The 24751-nt window shown below is 43.9% G+C and overlaps 1 protein-coding gene across 1 annotated transcript; it reads left to right on the forward strand.

Annotated features, from left to right (window-relative positions):
• The first annotated feature begins 920 nt into the window (after nt 1–920).
• CCNJL (cyclin J like) lies at nt 921–23931 on the forward strand. The gene is given in 8 exon segments (XM_081184756.1): nt 921–1174; nt 2157–2269; nt 7225–7236; nt 7238–7333; nt 14101–14311; nt 18900–19199; nt 20223–20382; nt 21136–23931. Coding segments are annotated over 8 exon segments (1365 nt in total). The 5' UTR covers nt 921–1152; the 3' UTR covers nt 21587–23931.
• Nucleotides 23932–24751: the final 820 nt, after the last annotated feature.

A 24751-nucleotide genomic window follows, 5' to 3' on the forward strand; every position in this document is an offset into this window, starting at 1 on the left:
CAGTTTATCAGAATGTAGCAGAGCTACACCTCAGTCAATTTCCCCCCAACCTTTTCTGTACTGGGCATATTCATTTCTGTACCCGTACCTGCAAGTGCGCAAGAGAAAACATTTACCAGCCTTAGATACCATGTTTCACCATGGGCAAAATGGGGACTTATTTTCTTGACAGGAAGCAGTATCTATTTCCATTTGTTTTTTGGGTTGTGTTTTAATACTAAGCTCTTCTACAAGACTTGTTAGAGAACTGTGCAAGGAGAGGTTCTTGTGCTAGACTTCCACATTAGAATACTTCTTTAAAAAATCCATTGTATGCACTGATCCTACAACAGACTGCAAAAAGTGACACCCAATATTGTTTTTGTACTACTTCATTGGTGGTCTGTTCCACTGAATTGGGGAGGGACAGGGACATCCTCTTCCACACAGCTAGAGGGGTCGTGATTATCTTTACAATGGAAGAAATATCACATGCAATCAAGTGAGAATCAGCTTGAGCAGTGGTGACATTGTAGATATTTATGGGTGATAATGTGGCCTGGACTGCTTTAACAAATGCTTCTTCCAAACAGAACAGTGAATCTTCTTCAATGCACTGCTTCCAGTTTAGATTATGCACCACTGAATTCACTAGGATTCATTTCTGAGGACATACGGTTAGGATTGCAGCTTTACATCCCAAAATAAGGAATTCTGTGCTCATGATGCATATTCATATGCCCTGACTAAGCTTAGCAAGCGAGGAGCGCGTGTTAAATTTTATTCTCTTCCTCCTATATCCTTCAAGTATGTTGGACAGCCTTAACACTTGGGGAAAAGCTGAGTAGTCATAGCACATCCATACTTGGAGTGAAGACTCCGCTGCTGGTGCCATACCTTTAAGCTATGGTAAAGACTTCCACTGGGTATTCCGAGATTCTGATGTTTTGACAGTTGGGCAGCTGTTAAAGAGAGTTCTCAGAGATCCACTCAGAAGGAAGTTCATCCTTTTTTTACAGATCTCATATACCTGGTAATTATTTTAAGACTTTTATCTTCTCCAATAAATTCATGTGAGGTGGCTCTCTTACAATATAGTTACAACCAATGACTACGCTAAGAAAGATCACCTCTGTAAACTAGCTACTTCTAGGGACACCACTGGAGCTTGTTATGCCAGGAGTCAACCTTGCAGGTGAATTTGCCTCTGGGAGGGGGGTACCTTAGTGAGGCTCTAGAAATGGGGAAGGCAATCTGCAGCCCTTGGATTAATTTCACAAAGGTGGAGGAAACCCAGTAAGAAAGAAACTCTTTTAGGTCCTCCCCCCCCCAAAAAAATGCTGCTCTTCTGTCTATTTAAATCAGGGATGGGGAAACCTGTGGCCTTTCAGAGGTCACTATGCTCCAACTCCCATGAGTCCCAGGCAGCATAGCCAATGGTTAAGAATGATGGGTGTTGTAGTCTGGCAACATCTGGAAGGACACAGGTCCCCCACCCCTGACTTAAACTGTTTTAGGGTATTGCGATTTATAAAATTAATATTATTATATAGTAGTAAGGTTGAACACAAGGGACGCGGGTGGCACTGTGGGTTAAACCACAGAGCCTAGGACTTGCCGATCAGAAGGTCAGCAGTTTGAATCCCCCTGACAGGGTAAGCTGCCATTGCTCAGTCCCAGCTCCTGCCAACCTAGCAGTTTGAAAGCACATCAAAGTGCAAGTAGATAAATAGGTACCGCTCCAGCGGGAAGGTAAACGGCGTTTCCGTGTGCTGCTCTGGTTTGCCAGAAGCTACTTAGTCATGCTGGCCACATGACCCGGAAGCTGTACACCGGCTCCTTCAGCCAATAAAGCGAGATGAGCGCCGCAATCCCAGAGTCGGCCACGACTGGACCTAATGGTCAGGGGTCCCTTTACCTTTAAGGTTGAACACGCCTAGCAATATGCTGATTATTTCTTAAATTAAGCATCTGCTGGTAGGCGGTAAGAAAAAATAAGAATAGAAAGCTTTAATAAGAATAAAAAGTGAGTTTTTAAATGTTTTAATTTTGTAAACTGTTGCCTTTCCCATGTTGTGAGCCCCAAAATCAGATTTCCTGCAGCCAGGATACTTACTGCCAGTTCCTGCCCACATGTCTCAGAGTGACATAACATAGCCATTATGTGCCTTCCGCAGGTCAAAGAAATCAAAGTACTTTTAAATCTCCACTTCCATGTCACCAGATATGGGAGCTGAAGTTTGCAAGACTCTGGAACGTGTCTATAGCTGAATACGATAATAAACCAAGGGTGAGTGGCCATGGAGGTTTGTATCTCATTATCTTGCTGGGTTTGTAAACACGTTACAAGGATGCTTCACTTTTCAGCCTTTCCACCATTCATCTCAACTCTTGGTTCAGCATGACTCTACCCAAAGATGTGCCTTACACTCTGGAAACTAATAACGTGATTTCAGAAATAATTTGTTTTCATCTGTGTGTATATGGCATTGGAATTGTGGAAAGGCAGACATAAACTTCTAGCTCTGCATTTTATAAGTGACAAGCAATGCATTACTCCAGTTTCAGTATAAATGTAAAGTTTGATGTTGCTGTGAACACTAGAAGCACCACCAGATTCTGCGTTCCACTCAGCTGGCACTTTTGTTTACTTGGCAACGAGGTCTTGGATAAGTAAACGCTACTCTCCAGATTCTGATTCTAGAATTCTAGGATTACCATCGTGGCCTGTTCTCTAATTTGTTATATTTTCTTCTCAAGCATGACACCTAGGTAGGCTCTTAAGAAACATGAGAAATTCCCTAAGTGTTGATTGGTGTGCAGTTTTATTCCAAATTGCTCTAGCTTTTACGTGGCTAATCTGCCAGGAAGTAAACTAGAAGGCAAGGAAGTAAACTAGAAGGCTGGTCTCAAAATTTGTAATCCCCTGAGCTATTGCATCTCATCCTTCTTAACTCCCTAATCCCACCCACTTCTGTGAGCCAGGACAGCTATCAGTGCCCAAATCCTTCTAGTATTCCTCACCAAGAGAGATATCACACATTCGGTTTCATTCCTCTCAATCTTTCCCCATCCTTGCTTCAGCTATGCAATATCCCACCTGTTCAGGGTCCTCAGTTCCTCGGCAGCTGGAAAGCAGGTGGGAGTTTGCCACATGATGGCTGTCCCTTCAGGCAGAGAAGTACGGCATTATGATTCTTCCCTGCAGACTCTTATCCATCACCAGGATCAGCAAACATTCTTTCCCCCCTTTTACACCTTAAGTCTGGGTTACTTCCTCCCAGCAGGTACTCTCTTCACAAGTAACTTAATACTGGTCCTATTTACTATATCAGGAACTGTCTGCTCTGCCCTTGCTACAGCTGGCCTGGAAACAAGAATTTAGCAGCATTTGTATAATGGCATCCTCATTCTGGGGGAAAGCTTTCCTTTCTGCAACCTTTGCTGCTCACATTGAAAGCAAAACGAGGCCTGCCACCAAGAAAAGAAACGTTGGCAAAGGTTGATCAGGGCCAGTGTGTGTGTGCACGCACATTCATCACGACAGTTTTTTAAATAAAAAATGCAATTATTTCTCAAGTAACCATATTTCTGCCACTAAATATAATTAAATCAGAAAAGGTGTTGCTTTGGGCAAACGACCCCCCCCCACCTCATTTATTCCATATGTAAAGAAGCAAAAAAACTGATTTGCTGCACAAAATGTATGTGAGGGCAAATCAGTTTGCAAAACTCAGTGCTTTATAAACTAGGATAGGATTCACAGCAGAAACACTCTTTCTGTGCTTGGTTTTCAGACACCCAAAACAACCTTGTTACATCTTTAGGGGCAGTAAGGTCAAACAGTAATGAATTGAAAAGAGGTACCAGTCAATGAAGCAACTGCTCGCATCATTGTATCAATTGCTGATGAATTCCATCATCTGAGCATGCAAATTATGAATAGGACAGAGAACTTTTTGTTGTCCCTTGTGCCAGTGGCGTAGCTAGGGATTTTGCTGCCCAAGGCAGCCACTGAGTTTGCTGTCCCTCTTCTTTGCTTTACTTGCAATACCCCTTTAATGTTCTTTTTTCTCTTGTTTCAACCACAAACAAATACTACAAAAAGTCAAAACAGCGCGACATATAGGGAAATAAAACACTGTTTATTTTTTAAGTAAAACCTTAATTCCAACATTTCTAAAATGTTTAGTATGGCAAGATTTCTTAAATACAACATACTCATTGTAGATCTTAGGTAATTTTTAATCAATTTTAATTTAGAAAAACTCCTCTCACAACTAGCAACACTTACAGCAACAGTGAGGAAAATTTGCAACAGTATTACTCTATTTGGAACTAAATTCCCAAGACTGTATTTTAGAATAAACTGCAAAAGTTCAAGGGGTCCGTCACTGACCTTCCACATCTCTGTTTTGTCTCGTGAGGCAACAAGAGAAACAAAACTCTTAAGTCTTTTTCTCTCAGCGAGGAACTCTTCCCTATTAATGTCATAGTCATGATCATTATTTAGTTGACATTCATATCATTCAAAAAATTCAATGGAGTAAGAAAGGCATATTTTTCAGCAAGTTCATGAAGCTGTTGAGATCTTTTGATGACTTCTTAGATCACTCTGTTCAGTGAAAGAAACAGTTCTGTCTTCAACTCAGTTTCATATGACAATTTAGCATAATCTTGTGGCCAACAGTTTCTTCCTTCTACACTGACAATCCATGACTATCCCCAGATCATCACAAATTTATTTTGCATAAGCTACTGAATTGTTAACTAATTTGTCTCTATTTTTAGTTTAAAATGCTTTTAAAGCCTTGAGCTTCATGCCACGTTGTTGTACTGTATATTCAGTCCTTTGGTTTGGAGGTAGACCTGTGTGTTGTTAGGTTCTAGAAGGATGGATTCCCAAAGGCCAAGAAAGCACAGGAAGGAAAACAATTGAAAAGTATCAGGCAGCATGCCACCATCTGACCTGGTACTTTCTTCTTCACCAGTTGAATGCACTTCTACAGCATTTAATATTTGTGAGTAGTTCTTTTTTACAACACTCACAGCATCTCCCTGTGCACTCCACTGCGTTTCTACTACACGCATGACACTTTTGACCGGTGACTGAAGTCTTGGTGTGGCTTTGCCTTTTCCTATTTTTGTCTTAGAAGGAGGGGCCATCTCTCTATGGTAGAATATCTGCTTTACATGCAGAAGGACCAAATTTAAATCTGGCATTTTCTCTGGATACGGCTTGGAAGCCTCTCACCTAAAACCTGGCACAGCAGCTTTTAAAATGATAAGTGATTACATTGGGCTCAGTGCTTTCACATCCAAGTCCAGCTTTCCCAACATCTGATAACAGATAAATTGCTATTGTTATTACCTGCCCTTGGCCCTAAGGTCCTAGGATGGGTTTCGTGAATTAAAACACTATGTAAAAACAGTTTAAAAGGACCTGTTGCATGGATCGACAGTGCAAACTTAAACCGTGTCTACTCAGAAATAAGTCCTGTTGAATTAAAATGAGGACTAGAATTTGCTTTCTTAATACGGCAAGTAAATGTGTTGGGGCCAGCATTACATTCTCCTTTAAATGCATCTTATCATTATTACGTATTGGGGAAGGAAGGAATCGCGCAAGCCCAGCTGAGCTTTGAACTAGGCCAGTTTTGGAGGGTTGGGGCACGATCCCACTTACAGCGGTGGGAGACGAGCACCTATTACGGCAAGAGCCTCTTCCCTCGGACTACAACCGAGTCGGTCCTACACCCGTTAGTGCCTCCAATGTGATCGGACCCCTTGCCTGGATTAGTTCGCTTTGAATGAAGCTGCGGTTTGGGCGCCTCTTGAAATTGCCCCGCAGGAGAAGCGGAGCAGCAGCAGCAGCAGTGCCGAGAGGGCCGGGACAGGGGAGATGGGCTCGGGCGGCGGTAGCCTTGGCGTTGGTTTCAGAGGAAGTCCACGGGCGGACAGACGAATGAATGAATGAGCGAGCGAGCGGGTCTCCCCCGCGCGAAAAGGAGCGCGGGAAGGCTGCTATACGCAAAGAAGCGATAGGGCTCCGAGGTGTGCGCGCGCGTGCGCAGTGCGGCGCCGGCGTGTAATCTCCCCCTCCTCCTCCTCCTGGGATCTTCCATCCAGAGCAGGATCTGCGGGGGGAGGGAGGGAGGGAGGGAGGAGGAGAGAAGCGGCTAAAGGGCGGGGAGATCACCTTCTCGCCCTCCACCAGCTACACCGCGGGGAGCGAGAGGGGGGCGGATATGCATCTCACCTCCGCCCTTCCCGCCAGACTCTAAGTTCAACACTGGGGAACTGGCGGCGGGGCGGGGGGCGCGCAGAGAGATAAGTTTAAATGCTCCCCCTTCTGCCTGGGCTGCAGTATTTTTCCAGCAAGAAATAGCTGGATGCCGAGTAGGACAAAGGCTGGGGATCCCGGTTTGGAGGGCGAAGAGAGGCAAAAAGGTAAGCGCTGCGTGGGCGGGCGCCGTCTTCGCAGTTTGTGGGGAGTTGCGGACTGCGGGGGGGGGGGAGGAGTGTCGTGCAACTTGCAGTTATGGCTCTTTTTAATTAAAGGTAGCCTGCCTTTAAACAAAGAAGTTGTGCAGTTATGAGTGCTCTAGCAGACCGGGAGTGGGGGTGGCCGAGAGGGAAAAGAGAGAGAGGCTTGTTCCCAAATCTTCGGAGGTAGTCAAGGTAACAGCCTTGGCGAGATCTCTGCAAAGAAGTGATCGCGGCGAGGAGGTAGTAGATCTCTCAGGTACTCTGCCTTCCGATGGGCTGGTGCACATGGAAGCGTCCTTGGCGGCTTTTCTGCAAAAGGAAAGGGCGCGGGGAGGGGGAGGGACCCGTCTTGCAGGTAAGGCAGACCTGTGGCCGCCGAGATTTCTTGGGCGACTGTGGCCGCATGGAAATCTGCAGTTGTGGGGACGCTTTAATAAAGTGGGGAGAAAACCCGGGTGTTTGATAGAAGTTCGGTGGACAGAATTGGACACCGGTAGAAAACGTGGATGTAATTTCCCTTTCCCCTTGCCCTCTCTCTTTGGGCGGGGGGGGGGGGAGGCGAAGAAGGTGAAGGATGTTACAACTAAAAGGTCTCAGCCAAAAGAACTTAGTAACAGCCAGATCCCATGCAGGGACATGTGCCCTGAAGCCTGTTGATTTCCGTAGGATGGGGCTGTTGGGCTACAACGCATAAACAACTTGACTAGGTAGAAAATGTTGGTTAATCTGGTTCACTGTTTATTTCTCCCTACCTAGGTATTGCCTTTCCCCCCAGACCAGGTTTTGGATGGGAAGTCTAAAGATGGAAGAGCCATGGTGGAAAGGAGACCTTGCAGCAGAGATTCATCAGACTTTAAGGTTGAAGGTCAGTTAGCCTCCCTGGCTCTGCACGCTTACCTGCTCTGCCCTTGCTGTGTCTAAAACTTTTTTCCGTGGTGGTTGATTTTTACAGTGAAAGACTGCTGTCCTCAATGCACTTTGAATGGGAGCAAGTTAGAAGTACATTGCACCTTACACAGTGTAAGGAAATGTGTATAGGTTGCTTTGTATGGAAGAAATATACTGAATAGGTTCCCCACCCTCCCTTCTAGAGTCTAGAAGAAAGCAATATGTAATTACTCTGGACTCCATGATGGTGTTGATTCATATCCTGCTGCCATGTAGTGTGCTGTTGGAAAACAAAACAAAACAAATCTTAAATTGATACATTCAACCAAATTAATTATCAAGGTGGATGAGAGCCTGTATTGCATACTAAAAAAGTTGGCTCATTGTCTTCAACTCTCTTGCAAAAGCTGATAAGAAGTCACTGTAGATTGAAGAGGGAGTGAATAGATAGTTTAAAGCAGGAGACCAGTCCTAAAGGCAGTTATTTGGATGCAAATCTCGTTGGAGTCTATGGGAATTGTTTGCAAGAAAATGTGTGGTTAGGATCAGCAGCTTTTATGGAAAAGTTCATGCTAAGAGGGATATGTGTGAAAGGGATATTGCCTTGCAAATGGGTCAGGGAGTTGAGATAAAGCTGACAGTATAGGTTTGTCCTGAATGAACCCCTTCCCTGAGCGTATTCAGTGATGCACCTTTCTGAGCTCCTAGAGCATGAAATATATACATTTACAAGGAAATGTCTCTCAACTGTGTTAAATTCCTTATTAGTTCTGGTGAAAATCCTTGCTTTAATATTGCGGGTGCTGTGCACCTGTGCTGGTCTGAAGTGGTTACTGCGGTGCTGTTCCTTGCAAGCCTTCTCAGGTTCCTGTCCTCCACTATACCTAGCTTTTTGTCCTGTCCCTCCTCCATGAGAGATGTTTCCTCTGTCCGGGGGTTTGTTCCCATGTCTTGGCAAAGGCAGTGTTTTTGGAGGGAGGACCTTGAACAGGTGTCAAGCATGACTTGGGAGAAATGTGTCTTACTTAGGTTCATGTTCCTGCTATTTGCAAGTATGGAGGGGGTGTCTGCATGTCGAGTGTTGCATCTCAAATTAACCAAAAGCCTTGTGGCACTTGAAAGACTTAACAAAATTTATTATGGCGTTAGCTTTTGTCAGCTACAGCCTGCTTCACTAGATGTATGATGCATCATCCTGAGTTGACTGGTGTATATGCACATGGAAAGAAAGAAAGGGGGGGGGGAGAGAAAGGGGTTAGCCATGAAGTTAGAGGGAAATGGAGATGCTGGAAATACAGGTGGTGATAATTATGTTAAAGTGTGGACATATGTAATTTTTTTAGTGATCTTTCACAAAGCATGGTTGAGGATAACATACACATTCTGGTATGGGTAAGCCTTGAAGCATGAGAGTAATCTAAGAAATTGTCATGGACACAATGGAAGATCTTTTCACAAAATGAAAACTAGTAATTCTCAGAACCCTCCACCAGCCCACACAAAGCAGGCAATAGCAATAGGCTGCAGGGCATATATTTCTCACCCCCTCTTACACCTTTCTTTGGCTTGTATTTTTCCATTGTTCATTGTGTTCTTTGGTTACAATTGGAATATGTCAAAGTGAATATACTTGTTCAAGGTGAAATTTACACAGGAAAAGTAACTTGAATTGTTGTGTGTTTTCTTTGGAAAGAAAATTATGTATAGCTTTGTCTTTGTGTGTGATTTATATATATAGCTAAATGAAATGCCACAATAGATGGTTGCCCTGGGTCCTTTTAAATCCTGGGAAATAATGAGCAAATGTCACGATTTCATTATAATTTGATATTGTTATCATTTGGCACACCTGTCCCTTCTCAACAGTAGATAGTTTGGATGGTTTGCCAAGAGCAGGAGTCAGCAACCTTTTTCAGCCATGGGCAGGTCTTCCGTCCCTCAGACCATGTGGTGGGCTGGAGTATATTTTTTGGGGGGGAAATGAACGAATTCTTGTGCCTCACAAATAACCCAGAGATGCACTTTAAATAAAAGGACACATTCTACTCATGTAAAAACACGCTGCTTCCTGGACCGGATTGAGAAGGTGATTGGGCCATATCTGGCCCACAGGCCTTAGGTTGCCTACCCCTCTCCAGTAGCAACAAAAGCCCTTGAGTGTCTCAGCTAGCCAGAGAAAAATTCTTATCCAAGGGTTGGTTCACTTGTGTTTCCCACATGGTATACACACACGGCAGAGAGCTGCCAGCCCATCGAAAGAGAGTATCCTGCACTAGGAGTTGGTACTGTATGTGTATTTTAAGACACAAACACATTCTAATTTTTAACCTGTACACAACAAAAATACCACTTGTGAATTTGCCCCAAGGCTTGAAGGAGAGAGTTATGTAATACTTGATTGTCTTTAAGCTGCTACTTTTTATATATACCTTACTTTTCCATGTATGACGAGGTTTTTTTACTCTAAAATAATGTAAAAAACAACAAGTGGGGGTTGTCTTATACATGGATAGTGGGTAGGAGTGACGGGTGATTGGTTGCAGCCACGAGCTGCAGATTGTCTTTGGTGTGTGATTGGTTGTTGTTTCAAGGGCTGCTTTGGATTGGCTGCCGCCGCGGCACTTGTGCTTGCGATTTCCTTCCGCTGTTGGCGATCAGGCAGCCGCTTGTTGCAGATTTGAGCAATTGTCAGCGAGCGACATGAGCGATTGTAACCGTTGGGTTATTTACTGCACTCCCCCCCCCCAAAAAAACCCACAACAACTTTGTGCCATTTTCTTATACACGGGGGCGTGTTATACATGGAAAAATACGGTATATGAAGGATATATCATATTAGTTTTGTATATGTAACCCTTTCTGACACCAAACAAGAGGATGGAGGCATATGTTACTGGGGGAGAAATCTGTTTGTTTTTCAAAAAACAGTAACAACCACACACTTATTTACAATAATGAATGAGATACAGTAAAATAACGGAGTCCAGCAGCTCTTCTGGATTTTGAAAAAAGAATCCCATCTCCATTATTCTTCAACTCTAGCCTTGTTCAAGCATTAAGTTTCCGTCACATAAGGAGGGCAGTGGTTCTCTCCCCCCCCCCATGGACCACTTGAAAATTGCTGAAGGCCTCTCTTAATGATATTTCTGTTTGTTGTAGCAATTGTAATGAGCTTTGCTAGGTGCTGGAGGATTTCTAATGGTCTTTTTCTTGCCACTTGTGTTATATATCAATTGTATTCCATGGGTTCAAAATGCAATACGAAAATATACAGTGCAAGTAAGAAAAGAAGCAAGAAAACGGCATCAGTGACAGACTAGGGGTTGGAGACAGGCAACTCTTCCTCCTGTCATCGCAGGAGGGAGAGGGACTCCACGCCTGTTTCAGGGTCTATCAAGGCATGGCAACAGCCTGGGCTGAGTTTCACAAAACTTTGAAGCAAGTAGGGATTGGTAAGGTTGACATTGGAACTTAATCCTTCAAAAGCCACCAGGTAAGTGGACTGATGACTGGAGACATCAGAAGGCAAACAAAACAATGTTTTCAAGTGGCAGCAGTCTGGGGGATCAAAACTTGTTCATATACACATGCAATGCGTAGGGCATTCGGTTCATTTGTATGTGCTTTTAAGCCTGCTTTTGTGCCTTATGCTTTATTGTACAGTAAACACAAATCTTTTTCCAGTAACCCACAAGCAGCGTCGGCTTTAAATAACGCAATATATTTATGTAGGATGCCTTCTTTTACCATGCCCCACTACCGCCCAAGATTTTTCTGAAAAAAGTTGTACCCAACCCTACTCCACATCGTACAATTTGGAACAAATTGTAGGCCATACACCATTTGACATATGGCTCCTTGCTTGCATTTGCAAAATTAAGTTCACATCCTCAAATAGAAAGGAACACAAATGGATTGCTGGCTCCCCAAATGTACTGTGCTTCTGAATGTAACTTTAGAGAGGGATCGAGTCCTTGGAAATTTTGGAAGTGGGAAAGACAGTATTGTTGCTGTTGTTTAATATCCCAAGCAAACGTTCCAAGACACACTTCTGACTAGAAATATTGCTCTGAAATTGATTCTTAGGCATATTTCACTGTATTTGGCAAAGGATGATGTCCTTCCGTGTCAGCTTGTTGTGCAACAAACTTACTCTTGCGCTGCTGGGCTTTTCCTCCTCCCCTTCACTCAGCACCAGATCTCTTCTTGAAGATTTGGCAGCCCTTCAGAGCAGATGTGGGCAGCAGAGGGAGGGAAATCTGTGTTGTGTTCCCTGGCGCAGTCGGTGTTGGATAGTGCAGTGTTTCCCAACCTTTTTTGGGCAAAGGCACACTTGTTTGATGAAAAAAATCTCGAGGCACACCACCATTACAGCCCCGTGACGTCAGCGCGCAGCGGCACGCCGGGAGTGACGCACGAAAGTGTAAGTTTCAATTTTTTCCCCTCCCCCTTGCCGGGGAACCTCCAAGCTTTGGGGGTGGGGGGGGGAGGAGGCAGCAAAGCGAGGCATGAAGGAGAGCGCGGCTTGGCTGGGTGAGCTTTGGCAGGGGCAGGGAATGAGAGCCGCGAGGCGGGCGCCGCGGACGGAGGCGCTGCCCGCCGAGCTCGCAGGCAGCCAGGCAGGCAGACAGCGAGAGCCCCGCGCTGGGCGGCCTCTCCTCGCCGCCGCCGCCCCGCCTCTTGCCGCCCGACTCGCCCGCCTCCCTCCAGGCAACATCTCGCGGCACACCAGGCAACATCTCGCGGCACACTAGTGTGCCGCGGAACAGTGGTTGGGAAACACTGGGATAGTGCCTACAGTATTTATTGAGTGCCCAGCAGATGATGTGATGGTGTCCATTCTGCTGAGATGAGAAACCTGTGGCCCTCCTGATGTTGGACTACACATCCCATCATCAGCTCCCATCATCCCTGACTGCTAGTCATGCTGGCTGGGGCTGCTGGGAGTTGGTTGTCCAACATAATCTGGAGGACTTCCCCAACCCTGCCCTACTGGCTTCACATGACATTGGTTCTCATTTAGAAATTCCAAATGTGTGTGGAGGAGTGATGGCAGAATGATGCCCAGTCCTGTACCAAATGGCGTGTCAGTACAGGTGGTGGCCATTTTGTGTGCGTTCAGTTGATGTGTGATCTCGGATGCACAGGTCATTTTGGAAAGAGAATGTATGCACATGGCTTCTATGTTGTGGTGCATTGTCGGCCTACGTACCTAAGCTGCTTACAAAGCCATCAGGTGCAGCATGCCTCTTGTTGAATCTACTGTAATTATACTCTTATACGGTAAATATTTATTGTAAATGAAGAGTTGTGTCCATGGGGTGGGGTGTAAAGGTGGTGTTTTGAGCTGTACAGTGAGCATTGTAGAATTCCTTGCTAGCTAGAAGACAGGGTGTTTTGGTTTTAGGCAACTTTTCTGGAAAGCTGGTTCTCCATCCCTGCCTGGGATGTTTTTAAAACCTTCATCTGGAATCTGCTGAGGTCAAATGAGATGTTGCCTCTTGGAACAAGACATCTGATAATTGTTATGTTAGCTTGTGAATGGGCCTTGTGTCTAAACAGACAGATAAGCATGTTTGCCTGAGGAAATGGGTCCTCTTCACCTTCACATAAATATTTACAGTGCCGTACTTTTATGCAAGAGGTCTTATCTTGCAGTTGGTTAAGAAGTAATTCATGAACTGGCTTAACCTTTTAAAAACTAATTTCGTCCCATTTTCATACTTTTAATACAGTGGACCTGTAAGTGGGCTTCAACTTTAAATTTCTTGTCTGGGCTGCAATTTCATTTTATGCAGTTTGATTAAATAGTGCCCAAAAATGACTGTGTAAGTCATTGAAAAGTTACTGACTTGTTCTGAACCCGTAAATGGGTGATTTCTAAATTCTTTACTTGGGAGAGCCAACAATGGAAGATAAACTTTTCTTTTGAATTTGCCTTTGGATTCCAACCTTCTGCTGAATTTGCCTCTAGGCCAAACAAGACCTGAAGCCAACTCCTTGAGTGCCTAAATTAACATGTCTTAAGTTTTCTAGTGTAAGTAGCAGCTGTTGGGGCCCTTAGCAGGATTGATATGTTTAATCCAAAACACACACGGGGGGGGGGGGGGGAGATCGCTTTTCCCAGGTCTAATAGGTGTAACACAGTTGTTAATGAAAAATTAATTGTACACCTGTATGATTGGTTTTAACTATGCTTTGAATATTGTATTTTTTGTATTTTATCTTTGTATTGAACACTGCTTTGGTGACCTCAGGCTGTCAAGCAGTTTATACAGTTGTACAATAAATAAAATAATAGCTCCCCTTAAAAACTAACAATTATTGTGGCAGTCCATGAAAGGTTATACCATCATAAATGCGTTGGTCTTCAATGGGCGCAGCAGTCTGTTTGTTTCTTTATAAATAATGTTGGTTCCTGGTCTTGAACCCTGTGGGAGGGGATTGCTAGCTGATGGTGGATTGTTGTTGTTGTTGTTTAGTGTGGCTCTCCCCCTGCCCATTGCCTGATTCTCAGGAGTATGAATAGTTGTCGCAAGTTGCATTGTCTTTCAAAAACAGGTTGGATATTCATCCAGAACAAGAGCTGGGTTGCTTTTTATTGCGTTAGTTGCTAAGCACTTGCCAGAACAGGTGGTGGATGGTGATCTGTGGATTTTGGCTTCTGAAATGGATATTCATGTTAATACCCCTTCTCTCTCTCTGTCTCTCTTTCTTTCCTCCCCCTCCTTTGTGTTGCCGTAGGAGCTGAAGCTGCCTGTGTACAAGGCCCATTCTCCGCAAATCGGGATGCGGCGCTATTTTGCTGACCTCTTGGCCATCCTCAGCAGCCGCTGCCAGCTCTGCCCCACAGCCCGACACCTTGCTGTGTACTTGCTGGATCTCTTTATGGACCGCTATGATGTTGCTGTCAAACAGCTCTATGTCATCTCGATTGCCTGCCTCCTCCTTGCAAGTGAGTAAGCTTGCCTGTTAATGCACACATGCTATTGCGGTTATTACTTGTCCGTGGGGGGGAGGACAAGTAAGCTGTTTATCGGTTAAATGCCCTAAGCTGATGAAAACATTTTTATTTCAATTCATTAATTTTAGGTTGTTTATTTTGAGCAGGTACCATCTAAAGCATTTTTGAAACCATGGAACAGGAAAAGACTATTGGTCCCTTCCCAGAGGAGTATGATATAGTTGACTATTGCTCTTTGCAGTTTCTGTTGCTTTTAGAACAGAATATCAACAACTTTGCCTAGAATTTCCTGCAATGATGTACTTCCTTTTTGCTCGTATGGGGAGGAGCCTTAAGTTTCAAGCTGTGCTTAAGGGAAAAGGGATTCTCAGCTGTTACAGAGAGTAACAGGTTCATTTTTATGCCCTTTAAATGAGGCCGTGGGTGATGCTTTTCCTTCAGATCACCCCTTGCATTACTGTATTATTCAGAGCCTGTGGGGCCCATCACATTGACATTTAAACATTACTCGATAATTGTGGATTGAGCCCATGGAAAGGGGTTCCTGTTACATTTAGAGGGCACCTTTGACCCCTGCCATATTATATTCATGGAGAGCAGATACTGTGCAGGTTCATTCTCAAACTGCAGCCCTTTCTATGTACTTACCTAGTGATCCATCCTGAGCTATATCCTCCTAGAATCCCTTTAGTTTTTGGCCACTTTAGAAAAACATAGTTGTCAGCCTTGCAGAGAGACACGTGTCCTAATAACCCAAAGCTTTATACAAGGGAGGAAGTGCAGGTGGGTAACTTCGGAACCAACCCTTAGAGTAGCCTTCCACGATGTGGTGCCCTGTGCATGGTCCTCTCTGACTACTGGCCATGCTAGTTGAGGCTGATGGTGGATTGGTGTCCAACTTTGACAGAGGGTCCAAGAGCAAGTTAGAGAAGGCTTGTTTAGAGCCTCTCAAGTCTCTTTTTAAAGATAGACAGGATCTACTTTTTGCCAACCTCATGCTTGCATAGCTTGTCCTTTTAGCATGTTGTATATATGACCTTGAGCCAGACATCCTGGAGAGTGAAGTCAAATGGGCCTTAGAAAGCACTGCTAATAACAAGGCCAGTGGAAGTGATGATATTCCAGCTGAACTATTTAAAATTTTAAACGATGATGCTGTCAAGGTGCTACACTCAATATGCCAGCAAATTTGGAAAACTCAGCAGTGGCCAGAGGATTGGAGAAGATCAGTCTACATCCCAATCCCAAAGAAGGGCAGTGCCAAAGAATGCTTCAACTACCACACAATTGCACTCATTTCACACACTAGCAAGGTTATGCTTAAAATTCTACAAGGCAGGCTTAAGCAGTATGTGGACCGAGAACTCCCAGAAGTGCAAGCTGGATTTCGAAGGGGCTGAGGAACCAGAGACCAAATTGCAAACATGCGCTGGATTATGGAGAAAGCTAGAGAGTTCCAGAAAGACATCTATTTCTGCTTCATTGACTATGCAAAAGCCTTTGACTGTGTCGATCACAGCAAACTGTGGCAAGTTCTTAAAGAAATGGGAGTGCCTGATCACCTCATCTGTCTCCTGAGAAATCTCTATGTGGGACAAGAAGCTACAGTTAGAACTAGATATGGAACAACTGATTGGTTCAAAAATGGGAAAGGAGTACGGCAAGGCTGTATATTGTCTCCCTGCTTATTTAACTTATATGCAGAATTCATCATGCGAAAGGCTGGGCTGGATGAATCCCAAGCCGGAATTAAGATCACCGGAAGAAATATCAACCACCTCAGATATGCAGATGACACAACCTTGATGGCAGAAAGTGAAGAGGAATTAAAGAACCTTTTAATGAGGGTGAAAGAGGAGAGCGCAAAATATGGTCTGAAGCTCAACATCAAAAAAACGAAGATCATGGCCACTGGGCCCATCACCTCCTGGCAAATAGAAGGGGAAGAAATGGAGGCAGTGAGAGATTTTACTTTCTTGGGCTCCATGATCACTGCAGATGGTGACAGCAGTCACAAAATTAAAAGACGCCTGCTCCTTGGGAGAAAGGCAATGGCAAACCTAGACAGTATCTTAAAAAGCAGAGACATCACCTTGCCAACAAAGCTTCGTATAGTTAAAGCCATGGTTTTCCCAGTAGTGATGTATGGAAGTGAGAGCTGGACCATAAAGAAGGCTGATCGCCGAAGAATTGATGCTTTTGAATTATGGTGCTGGAGGAGACTCTTGAGAGTCCCATGGACTGCAAGAAGATCAAACGCATCCATTCTTAAGGAAATCAGCCCTGAGTGCTCACTGGAAGGACAGATCGTAAAGCTAAGGCTCCAATACTTTGGCCACCTCATGAGAAGAGAAGACTTGACATGAGCCAACAGTGTGACGCGGCAGCTAAAAAAGCCAATGCAATTCTGGGCTGCACTCGATGGCCCTTGTGGTCTCTTCCAACTCTATGATTCTATGACTCCCTGGAAAAGACCCTGATGTTGGGAAAGATTGAGGGCACAAGGAGAAGGGGATGACAGAGGACAAGATGGTTGGACAGTGTTCTCAAAGCTACAAACATGAGTCTGACCAAACTGCGGGAGTCAGTGGAAGACAGGAGTGCCTGGCGTGCTCTGGTCCATGGGGTCACAAAGAGTCTGACACGACTAAACAACAACAACAATATATTCCTGTCTAAAGCTGCTATACAGTGGTGCCTCGCAAGACGAAAAGAATCTGTTCTGTGATTCTCTTCGTCTAGTGGTTTTGACGCAAGCCATTGAAGGATTAGCGGATTAGCGCTATTAGCGGCTTTTAGCAGCTTATCTGCTGATCGGATCAGCTGATTAGCAGCTTAGGAAAAAAAACCAGCAGGAACTCGCAAGACATTGTCGTCTTGCGAAGCAAGCCCATAGGAAATTTGTTTTGCGAAGCACCTCCAAAACGGAAAACTCTTTCGTCTAGCGAGTTTTCTGTCTTGCGAGGCATTCGTCTTGCGGGGCACCACTGTACTGACATAATATTTTGTCTGTTTAATGATAATAATAATTGTTCCTCGGCCAGAGCCAGGCTCAGGGCAGCTAACATCATAAAAGTAACACAGTATACAAAGAACATAAAAACAGGCAATCAATTAATTAAAATACATCTTAAAATTAGTTCAGAACAAATTAAAATCTGGACAGATGGCAGTCCACAGGTAAAATTGAGAGTGGTTAATATTCTCCAGGGCCAAATGTTACCACTAGTCTTATAAAGGACCTGTGAGCAGGCTAGGAGGCCTCTTTAATGCTTGTTCTTATACAGAAAGAAAAGAATCACACTGAACCCTGACCAAAGGCCTGGCGGAACAGCTCCATCTTGCAGGCCCTGCGGAAAGATGTCAAATCCCGCAGGGTCCTGGTCTCTTGTGAGAGAGTGTTCCACCAGGCCGGGGCCACAGCTAAAAAGGCCCTGGCTCTGGTCGAGGCCAGTCTAATCTCCCTGGGGCCTGGGATCTTCAGAGTGTTATTATTTGCAGACCTTAAGGTCCTCCGTGGGGCATACCAGGAGAGGCGGTCCCGTAGGTACGAGGGTCCTAGGCCATATAGGCCTTTGTGTTACAGTAGTTTGTGTTTTTTTTTAAAAAAAAAAAAGTTAGGCCAGTCCTTGATGAGGGTGGCCACAGTGTTTTCAGAAGCATCCAGATTCCAAGGGAGCAATCTAGAAAGGAGATAAGGAAGTGGTTGTAAAACTACAAAAGCAGCAGAAGCTGTTCAGTGTCTTACGGCTGCTACCCTTCCTCAGTCCATTGTCTGGCCTTTGTATTCCACTCTGGCAAAAAGGCGGGGCAGGGGAGAAAACTTTTCTACTGCATGTTATCTTAAATCCTGCTAGGCTGGGATTGATGGCAAATAAAAGAAACTAGTCAAACTGGAGGAAAAAGGATTCTTGGAATTTGTTAAAGTAGAGACTGGACTGGGTTCTTCCAAGGCCTATAAATTTAAATATTGAGCGGCGCCTGTTGGAAGGGTTGGGATAGTTGTTTAAATCGCACTTTCCTATTAGTAATAGTTGACATAAGATAAAAGTGTATAATCAGATAACCGGATTGAACATAATGTGTATTTTCCTCCTTTTTCTTTGAAGTGTGGGCCAACATTTTTCCATATGTGCTGGTCTTGGTTATGTACTATATTTCATCTTTATGTAAAATAATACATTGCTTTCACACATTGTGAGCAGCTCTAGTTGACTCATCAGTGAAAGTGGACTGCATGCTTTTCCAAGGCTCCCATAATTTTATACTCTGTACTATTTGTGTTTGACTAGAGCAGGCATAGGCAAACTTGTCCCTCCAGATGTTTTTGGACTACAGTTCCCATCATCCCTAGCTAACAGGACCAGTGGTCAGGGATGATGGGAGTTGTAGTCCCAAAACATCTGGAGGGACAAGTTTGCCTATGCCTGGACTAGGGTTTATCTCATGTGGTGGCAACGGCTGGCTGGTGAATCCCTGAATTCTGGGTTTTTCAGCATTGGCTTCTAGCTGAGTTCAGGAGAATCTAGATGGAGAGAATGCCTTGATCTCAAGTGGCTTGTTCTTTATTTTCCAATAGGCAAGTTTGAAGAGAAGGAGGACAAGGTGCCCAAACTGGACCAGCTGAACAGCTTTGCTTACATGTGTAGCCTTAACCTGGCGCTAACCAAGAAAGACCTGCTGAAGATGGAACTTCTGCTCCTGGAAACTTTTAACTGGAATCTCTGTCTGCCAACCCCGGCGCATTACATCGATTACTACCTCTTTGCCTCCGTTAGCGAGAGCGATCTGCACAATGGCTGGCCTATCACGTCCGTGACCAAAGTCAGAGCTTTCATGGAGAAATATTCTCACTATTTCCTAGAAGTCTCGCTGCAAGGTAATTTCTTGGTCCAGAAGCCCAAAACTCATGTCTGCCTTGCAGTAGCCTTTATCAGGATTATAGCAGTCCTCGGATATGGAGAAACATTGTGTTTAATGCAAATGCCACCAAAATATTTGCCTCACCTTAGAAAAGGCATGAAATCAAAGCTCAGGCTTTGGCAAAGGGAATTCTTGCTCCTTGAGGCCTTGTTTTGGGGTTAGGCATACTCTGGACCAAGCTAACCCACAACTTGTTTTAATATATGGGGGCTGGGTAGAGGCTGTCACAAGTAGAATTCCACTCTCAGGATTCTCCTGTTGAAGGAAAGGTGGAAATGTGATTTTCATCCATTTTCCCTTTACCCCGCAGCTCCATAGGAGTTGGTTGTTTTCTTTTTGTGGAAGAAGTGTGACTTCAACCCTATGTTTGCCACTGCTTACCTCAGAGCAAAGACGCCAACCTTTGCTTCTTGAACTTGGGATGGTAAGCTTTTGCCACCCCACGAGGAAGAAGCAAGTTTGAGAACCAGTAAATGCCACATTTCCTCAATTTTGCCCCTAAGCCAATGCAAAATATAAAAACGAAATATGCAATATTTGGATCTTAAAGCCAGGCAGTACTTGGCATGTAGTACTGCATGTTTGTCTGGAAGTAAAGCCCACAGAGTTTAATGGCGTTTTCTTTCCAGTATGATTGCAGTCTTAAACGGTCTATAAAGTCTGAGATCAGATGGCAACGATCTGTCAGATGCTGGGTTAAGAGCGCCCTTCGAAGCCTGAGTTACTGCCCATAATAAAAGTTGCACTGTGCACACAAAGAGACTACAGTAGATTTAGTGGCATTGCTTGCAAGAAATGCTGACCTAAGTTGACTTGCTCTCTCTTGAGCCAAAGCCGTCATTGTGGTGTCTTAGTCTCCAGCCAGAAGGCTTATACATCACATTAGCCTGCTGCCAGACTTGCTGGAAGAAGTTGACAAAGTCTTGCCATTTATGGATGGAGGGGCTTGGGCCTAATTTTGAAATTCCTTTTCTTCCAGATCATGCTTTTCTCTCATTTCGGCCTTCTCTGGTTGCTGCTGCTTGTGTGGGAGCCTCGCGCATCTGTCTTGAGGTTTCTCCTTCTTGGACTGCACAGCTCCAGCTGTTAACTTGTTATTCCTGGGAGCATCTTGCTCCATGTATCGAACTCATGCTTATGTAAGTTTTGAATAAAAACAGCCACCTGATGAACATTGTTTTATTTATGTGTTAGTTTTTTCAGGCAACTAATACGTCAAATTATCTATGCGGACAGAATTTCAAACATTAACATCTACCTGGTGTGACTCTTGACACCATGTTGATTGCAAACATGTAGCGTCCCCAGTGCCCTAGCTATTTACAGTTGACATAGCTGCCTGCCTTATTAATAATACTCAGGCAAAGATCCAAAAAGCCTCAGTGGTAGAGCTGGTAAGCCCACTGGGAAACCTTGTTCCCTTTCTGTACAGATGAGCGCAGTTATTTATGACATGGCTAAATTTGGTGGCCCATTCCTTTTCTTTAAAAGGTCTGGTACACACATCCAGACCCTGGTCTACAAATTTCTCATTGCTGGTCTAGGACATAAGATGGCAAATGGTATTTTGGTGTCTGTAACTTTATTGTAAATACTATAATTTTCAGTGCGGCTTTTGTAAACATGATTCTAAAACATTCCATGCCTGCCAAATGGCCTGGAGCATTCCCAGACATAGGTGTAGAGCAGTGTTTCCCAAACTTGGGTCTCCAGCTGTTTTTGAACTACAACTCCCATCATTCCTGACAACTGGTCCTGCTAGCTAGGGATGATGAGAGTTGTAGTCCCCAAAAAACCCCAGCAATTGCTAGTTACTTACCTGTCACATTTTATTTTTCTGTTTCAAAACCCTGTCCTTTAAGCTTGTGTGTGATTTTATTTTTATCTAACAGAGCTCATGATAAGGACATCAAAGAAGCCAACAAGGAAAAGGATCGTGTGAAGCTGTTGCAGCAGCAGCAGCAGCAAGTTGTGGAAAGCCTCACCCTTCAAACCCCGACTCAAGTTCTCTTTCAGCAATCGCGTTATCATCCCCTGGCTCAGCATTCGGCTGTCGTTCCGCAGTTCCACTCCCCAATACAGGATCTGTGCTCGGCTTACCGGGACTCTTTACAAGCTCCTCGACTGAGTGGCCTTGCCTCGGGCCACCATAGCGATTCCCTGCATTCCTACTCCACCCTGCAGGCCAGCTTTCAGCCTGTTTTGCAAACAGTGTCCATTCAAGGGCCTATCACCATGCAGGTAGCCATTTCAACGGAGCCCAGGCACTGCCTCGCGCTGACCTATGGCAGTAGCTATTTTAGCGGGCATCATTCTTACACAGCAGGTTGTTTTGATGGATGAGCACCTGCAAAGGAAGGGGGTGAGACAGGACCAGTACATCTTGGAAGGAAAACATTGGTGATATGTAAACTGAATTGCACCTGCCACCATAGAAAGGAGCTCAATGGAGCAACTACTTGCCAATAGCTTGGACAAAAACAAATCCCTCATTGATTTTTCTTTTTTCTTTTTAACATTTAAAACATGGGTGCCTTTCCTGCAGAAGCAAGATTTTTCTGAGAAGAAATGCAAAAATATACCTCGAAATTCATGATGCTACTTTTGCAAGAGTGACTTACTGAAATTGGGGTGCCTCCATAGAAGGGGTGCCAACGAACTTGAAATAAATAACACTGTAATTAAAAACAGTACTCTGAAAAGCAGAAACCTGGAGAAACTTCTGGCCATCAGATATACTTGTATGATGGCTCTCCCGTGAACACAGTTTGTAGTGGCAGCTCATAACACTGGAGCCTTTTGTTGACACTAACAAGGCTTATATTTCCTTGATACATCTGAAACTGTCACTGGAATTTTTTTAATGAATGTTCCTTGCTGTGCTTTGACTGGAATTTTCACAGAACAAGACTTTAAACTTGGAACACAAGTCAAATCACTTTTGCCTTAATTTGTCTGGTGAGGCATCAGTAGACAAAACACCACTTGGGCCTCAAGTTTATCGTATTTTTCTTAAAATGTAATCTTAACTTTACCTCTAAAATATTTAAGATGCTGCTGCCTTAAGTAACTAAAAGATCATTTTGTGGGAAAACATGGTTTACAACTTATGTCAGGGATTAATGTTTACTTGAAAACAATTCATTGTCAAAATGTTCTTAATATTGCAGGAATCGCTGCCTTTTAGTGTGGTATGTTTGGTCTTGCCGTTTGAGTTAATTATCTAAATATGGACAAATGTGTGTGGAAGGAGTTGATTTTCTTTTTAAAGGGATCCATGAGTAAGGGAACCTGAGGTAACCTTGGAAACTGGTCAGTCTTAAAAGCTGCAGTCCTTGAACCAGAGTTGAGGCTGTTCCTTTACAGCCTGCGAAGACATTAGGCTACCGTTTACTTTAAGCAAAGGCCTACTGATAATTTTTTAAAAATCACAATGTCACTTAATAGAGACACCATTTTAGCTCTTGTACATCCAAAGGCTTATTCTCTCTCCCCCTCCCTTCCCCCATTACTTGAGAGTGGAGCCACACGTGGTGGAGAAAGCAAAGGATTCTGAAGCCTGTGTTTTACTGTGTAAACCAAATCCTGAGCTGTAAGTGAGGCACTTGCGGGGACATAAAACAGCGAGCTGCTGCATACCCCACCTACCAGTTCCCCCATGCAAATGCTACTCCAAAGCCATTTAAATTTCTTCCCCATTTCCTAAGAGGTACCAAAATCAAAAGTGAAGCCTGTCTGATGGGAAAACAGCTGATGTCGAGGCAGGTGTAGAGGGAAAACTCAATTGATATGTGACAAGTACTCAACCCAGCCACTTAAATTTTATTCCTGTTCCCACACTCCACATTTGCAGTACCTCTGCAAATGCAGATTTGGGAACGGAGGGTTTGCCAGATTAACATGATGTTTTGCCTTAAGTCCCATTGATTCATTGCAGTTTAGTTCCACTTAGCTGTACTTCAGGATCATGAACTTAACTATACTGGTGCGATTAAGCTTCCCGCAGGATTTCTGTGGGTTTGGTTTTTCGAAGATTCCTGGTAGAATATGAAGTGCTCACTTGATATTCAGCTGTTTGTCCTGTTAGTCACTGAAAGCCAGTATTGTTTGTGAAAAGGGTTCTCAGGATTGCAATACAGACTATGTGCAATATATTGCTTTTATTCTGTCTAGAGTCCAGTATGTGTGTGTGTGTGTGCTATGGTAGGATGTTCGTCATTCTGCTTTTTAAGTTATATAATTTTTAGAAAAATAGTTCGTGAGAGGGTTGAGTTGGATTTTAGAGTGCAAAATTGTGTTTCCCCTTTTCAGAGGAAGTATGTTGGTTGGGGACTGATGTCTCTAAAGTATACTGTAGTCTGGGCATGTCACACTTTAAGCAAAATGAAAGTAGATGTTGTGTTCCCTTTTTGTTACAGATTTAAATGAAAAGGGTTTATGCAAAAAATTAGAATAGTATCCGGAAGTTTTCTTTTTGTATTTATATACGACTTGGTATCTACAATATTTTGTGTGTTGTAAGCAAATTTTAACCACCTAATTGTGTAAATACTACTGAGGGAGCTCTGGTTGTAGAATCCAATGTGTTCATTTTATTAGCCTTGCAGAGAAGCCTCCCCCGCCCCCATTTGACATTTGTAAGTATCTCCATCTTACAGTAGGTTATTCAATAAACACAGTGCGAAATACTGATGTGCATGTCCGCTTCTTGTATACTCCTACGAAGAAGGGTCTACCCACACTATTTGTGCCCTCGGGTCATTCGTTTTACTAATGGAACTGTGAAATACTTCAATAATCATTAAAGTTCTTCTCAGTATTTGCAGGTGAACGTGATGTTTTCCTAGTATATGATGCTTTACTATTTCATTGGCTCTTAATATGCTTAGAACTGCAGCAGTGGATCACACACATTTATCCTAACTCGTTTCAGCCTCCCGTTAGCTCAGCATTGCAGTTAGATCTAGAGTTGCCGGATTTCATTCAAGTCATTTATGAAAGAAGTAACAAGGAAATGGGACTTGCTGCAATATGGTACAAGGCTTTGGAAGAAAAACCTTGGGAAACCATGTCTGCCGCTGCTTCCCTTTCGGACGTGTACATTTCCCGCCCCCCTTGTAAAAACCCATCATGCTGCTATTGGCATGATGATTATCGTATGATAAACTCATTTCTTGGTTCGCTGCAATTTGTGATGGCAAACCTAAATTCATGATAGCATAGTGGTTTCATTTAACTATAGTTGCACATGGCAGTTACGTATGACTTGAGAAACCTGTTTGTGGAATGATTGCTCTGAGTTCTGCATACATCCTTTGCATAGACTGATGGCAGCAGGATTCCTCAAGGGCCTCTTCCGATGAAGCTCCCGCCTATTAATTGTTGAAGTGTGTGAGAGCCTTGGATCTGTGTGCATGTTCCTAGCCCCTGTCAACTCTACTGCCAATGTTAACCAAATGGTTGGCAAGGTACCGTAATGTAGAATTTCACACTGGGCAGCCAACTCAT

This window comes from Podarcis bocagei (assembly GCF_964188305.1).
Source record: "Podarcis bocagei genome assembly, chromosome: 2".
Classification (NCBI taxonomy): domain Eukaryota; kingdom Metazoa; phylum Chordata; class Lepidosauria; order Squamata; family Lacertidae; genus Podarcis; species Podarcis bocagei.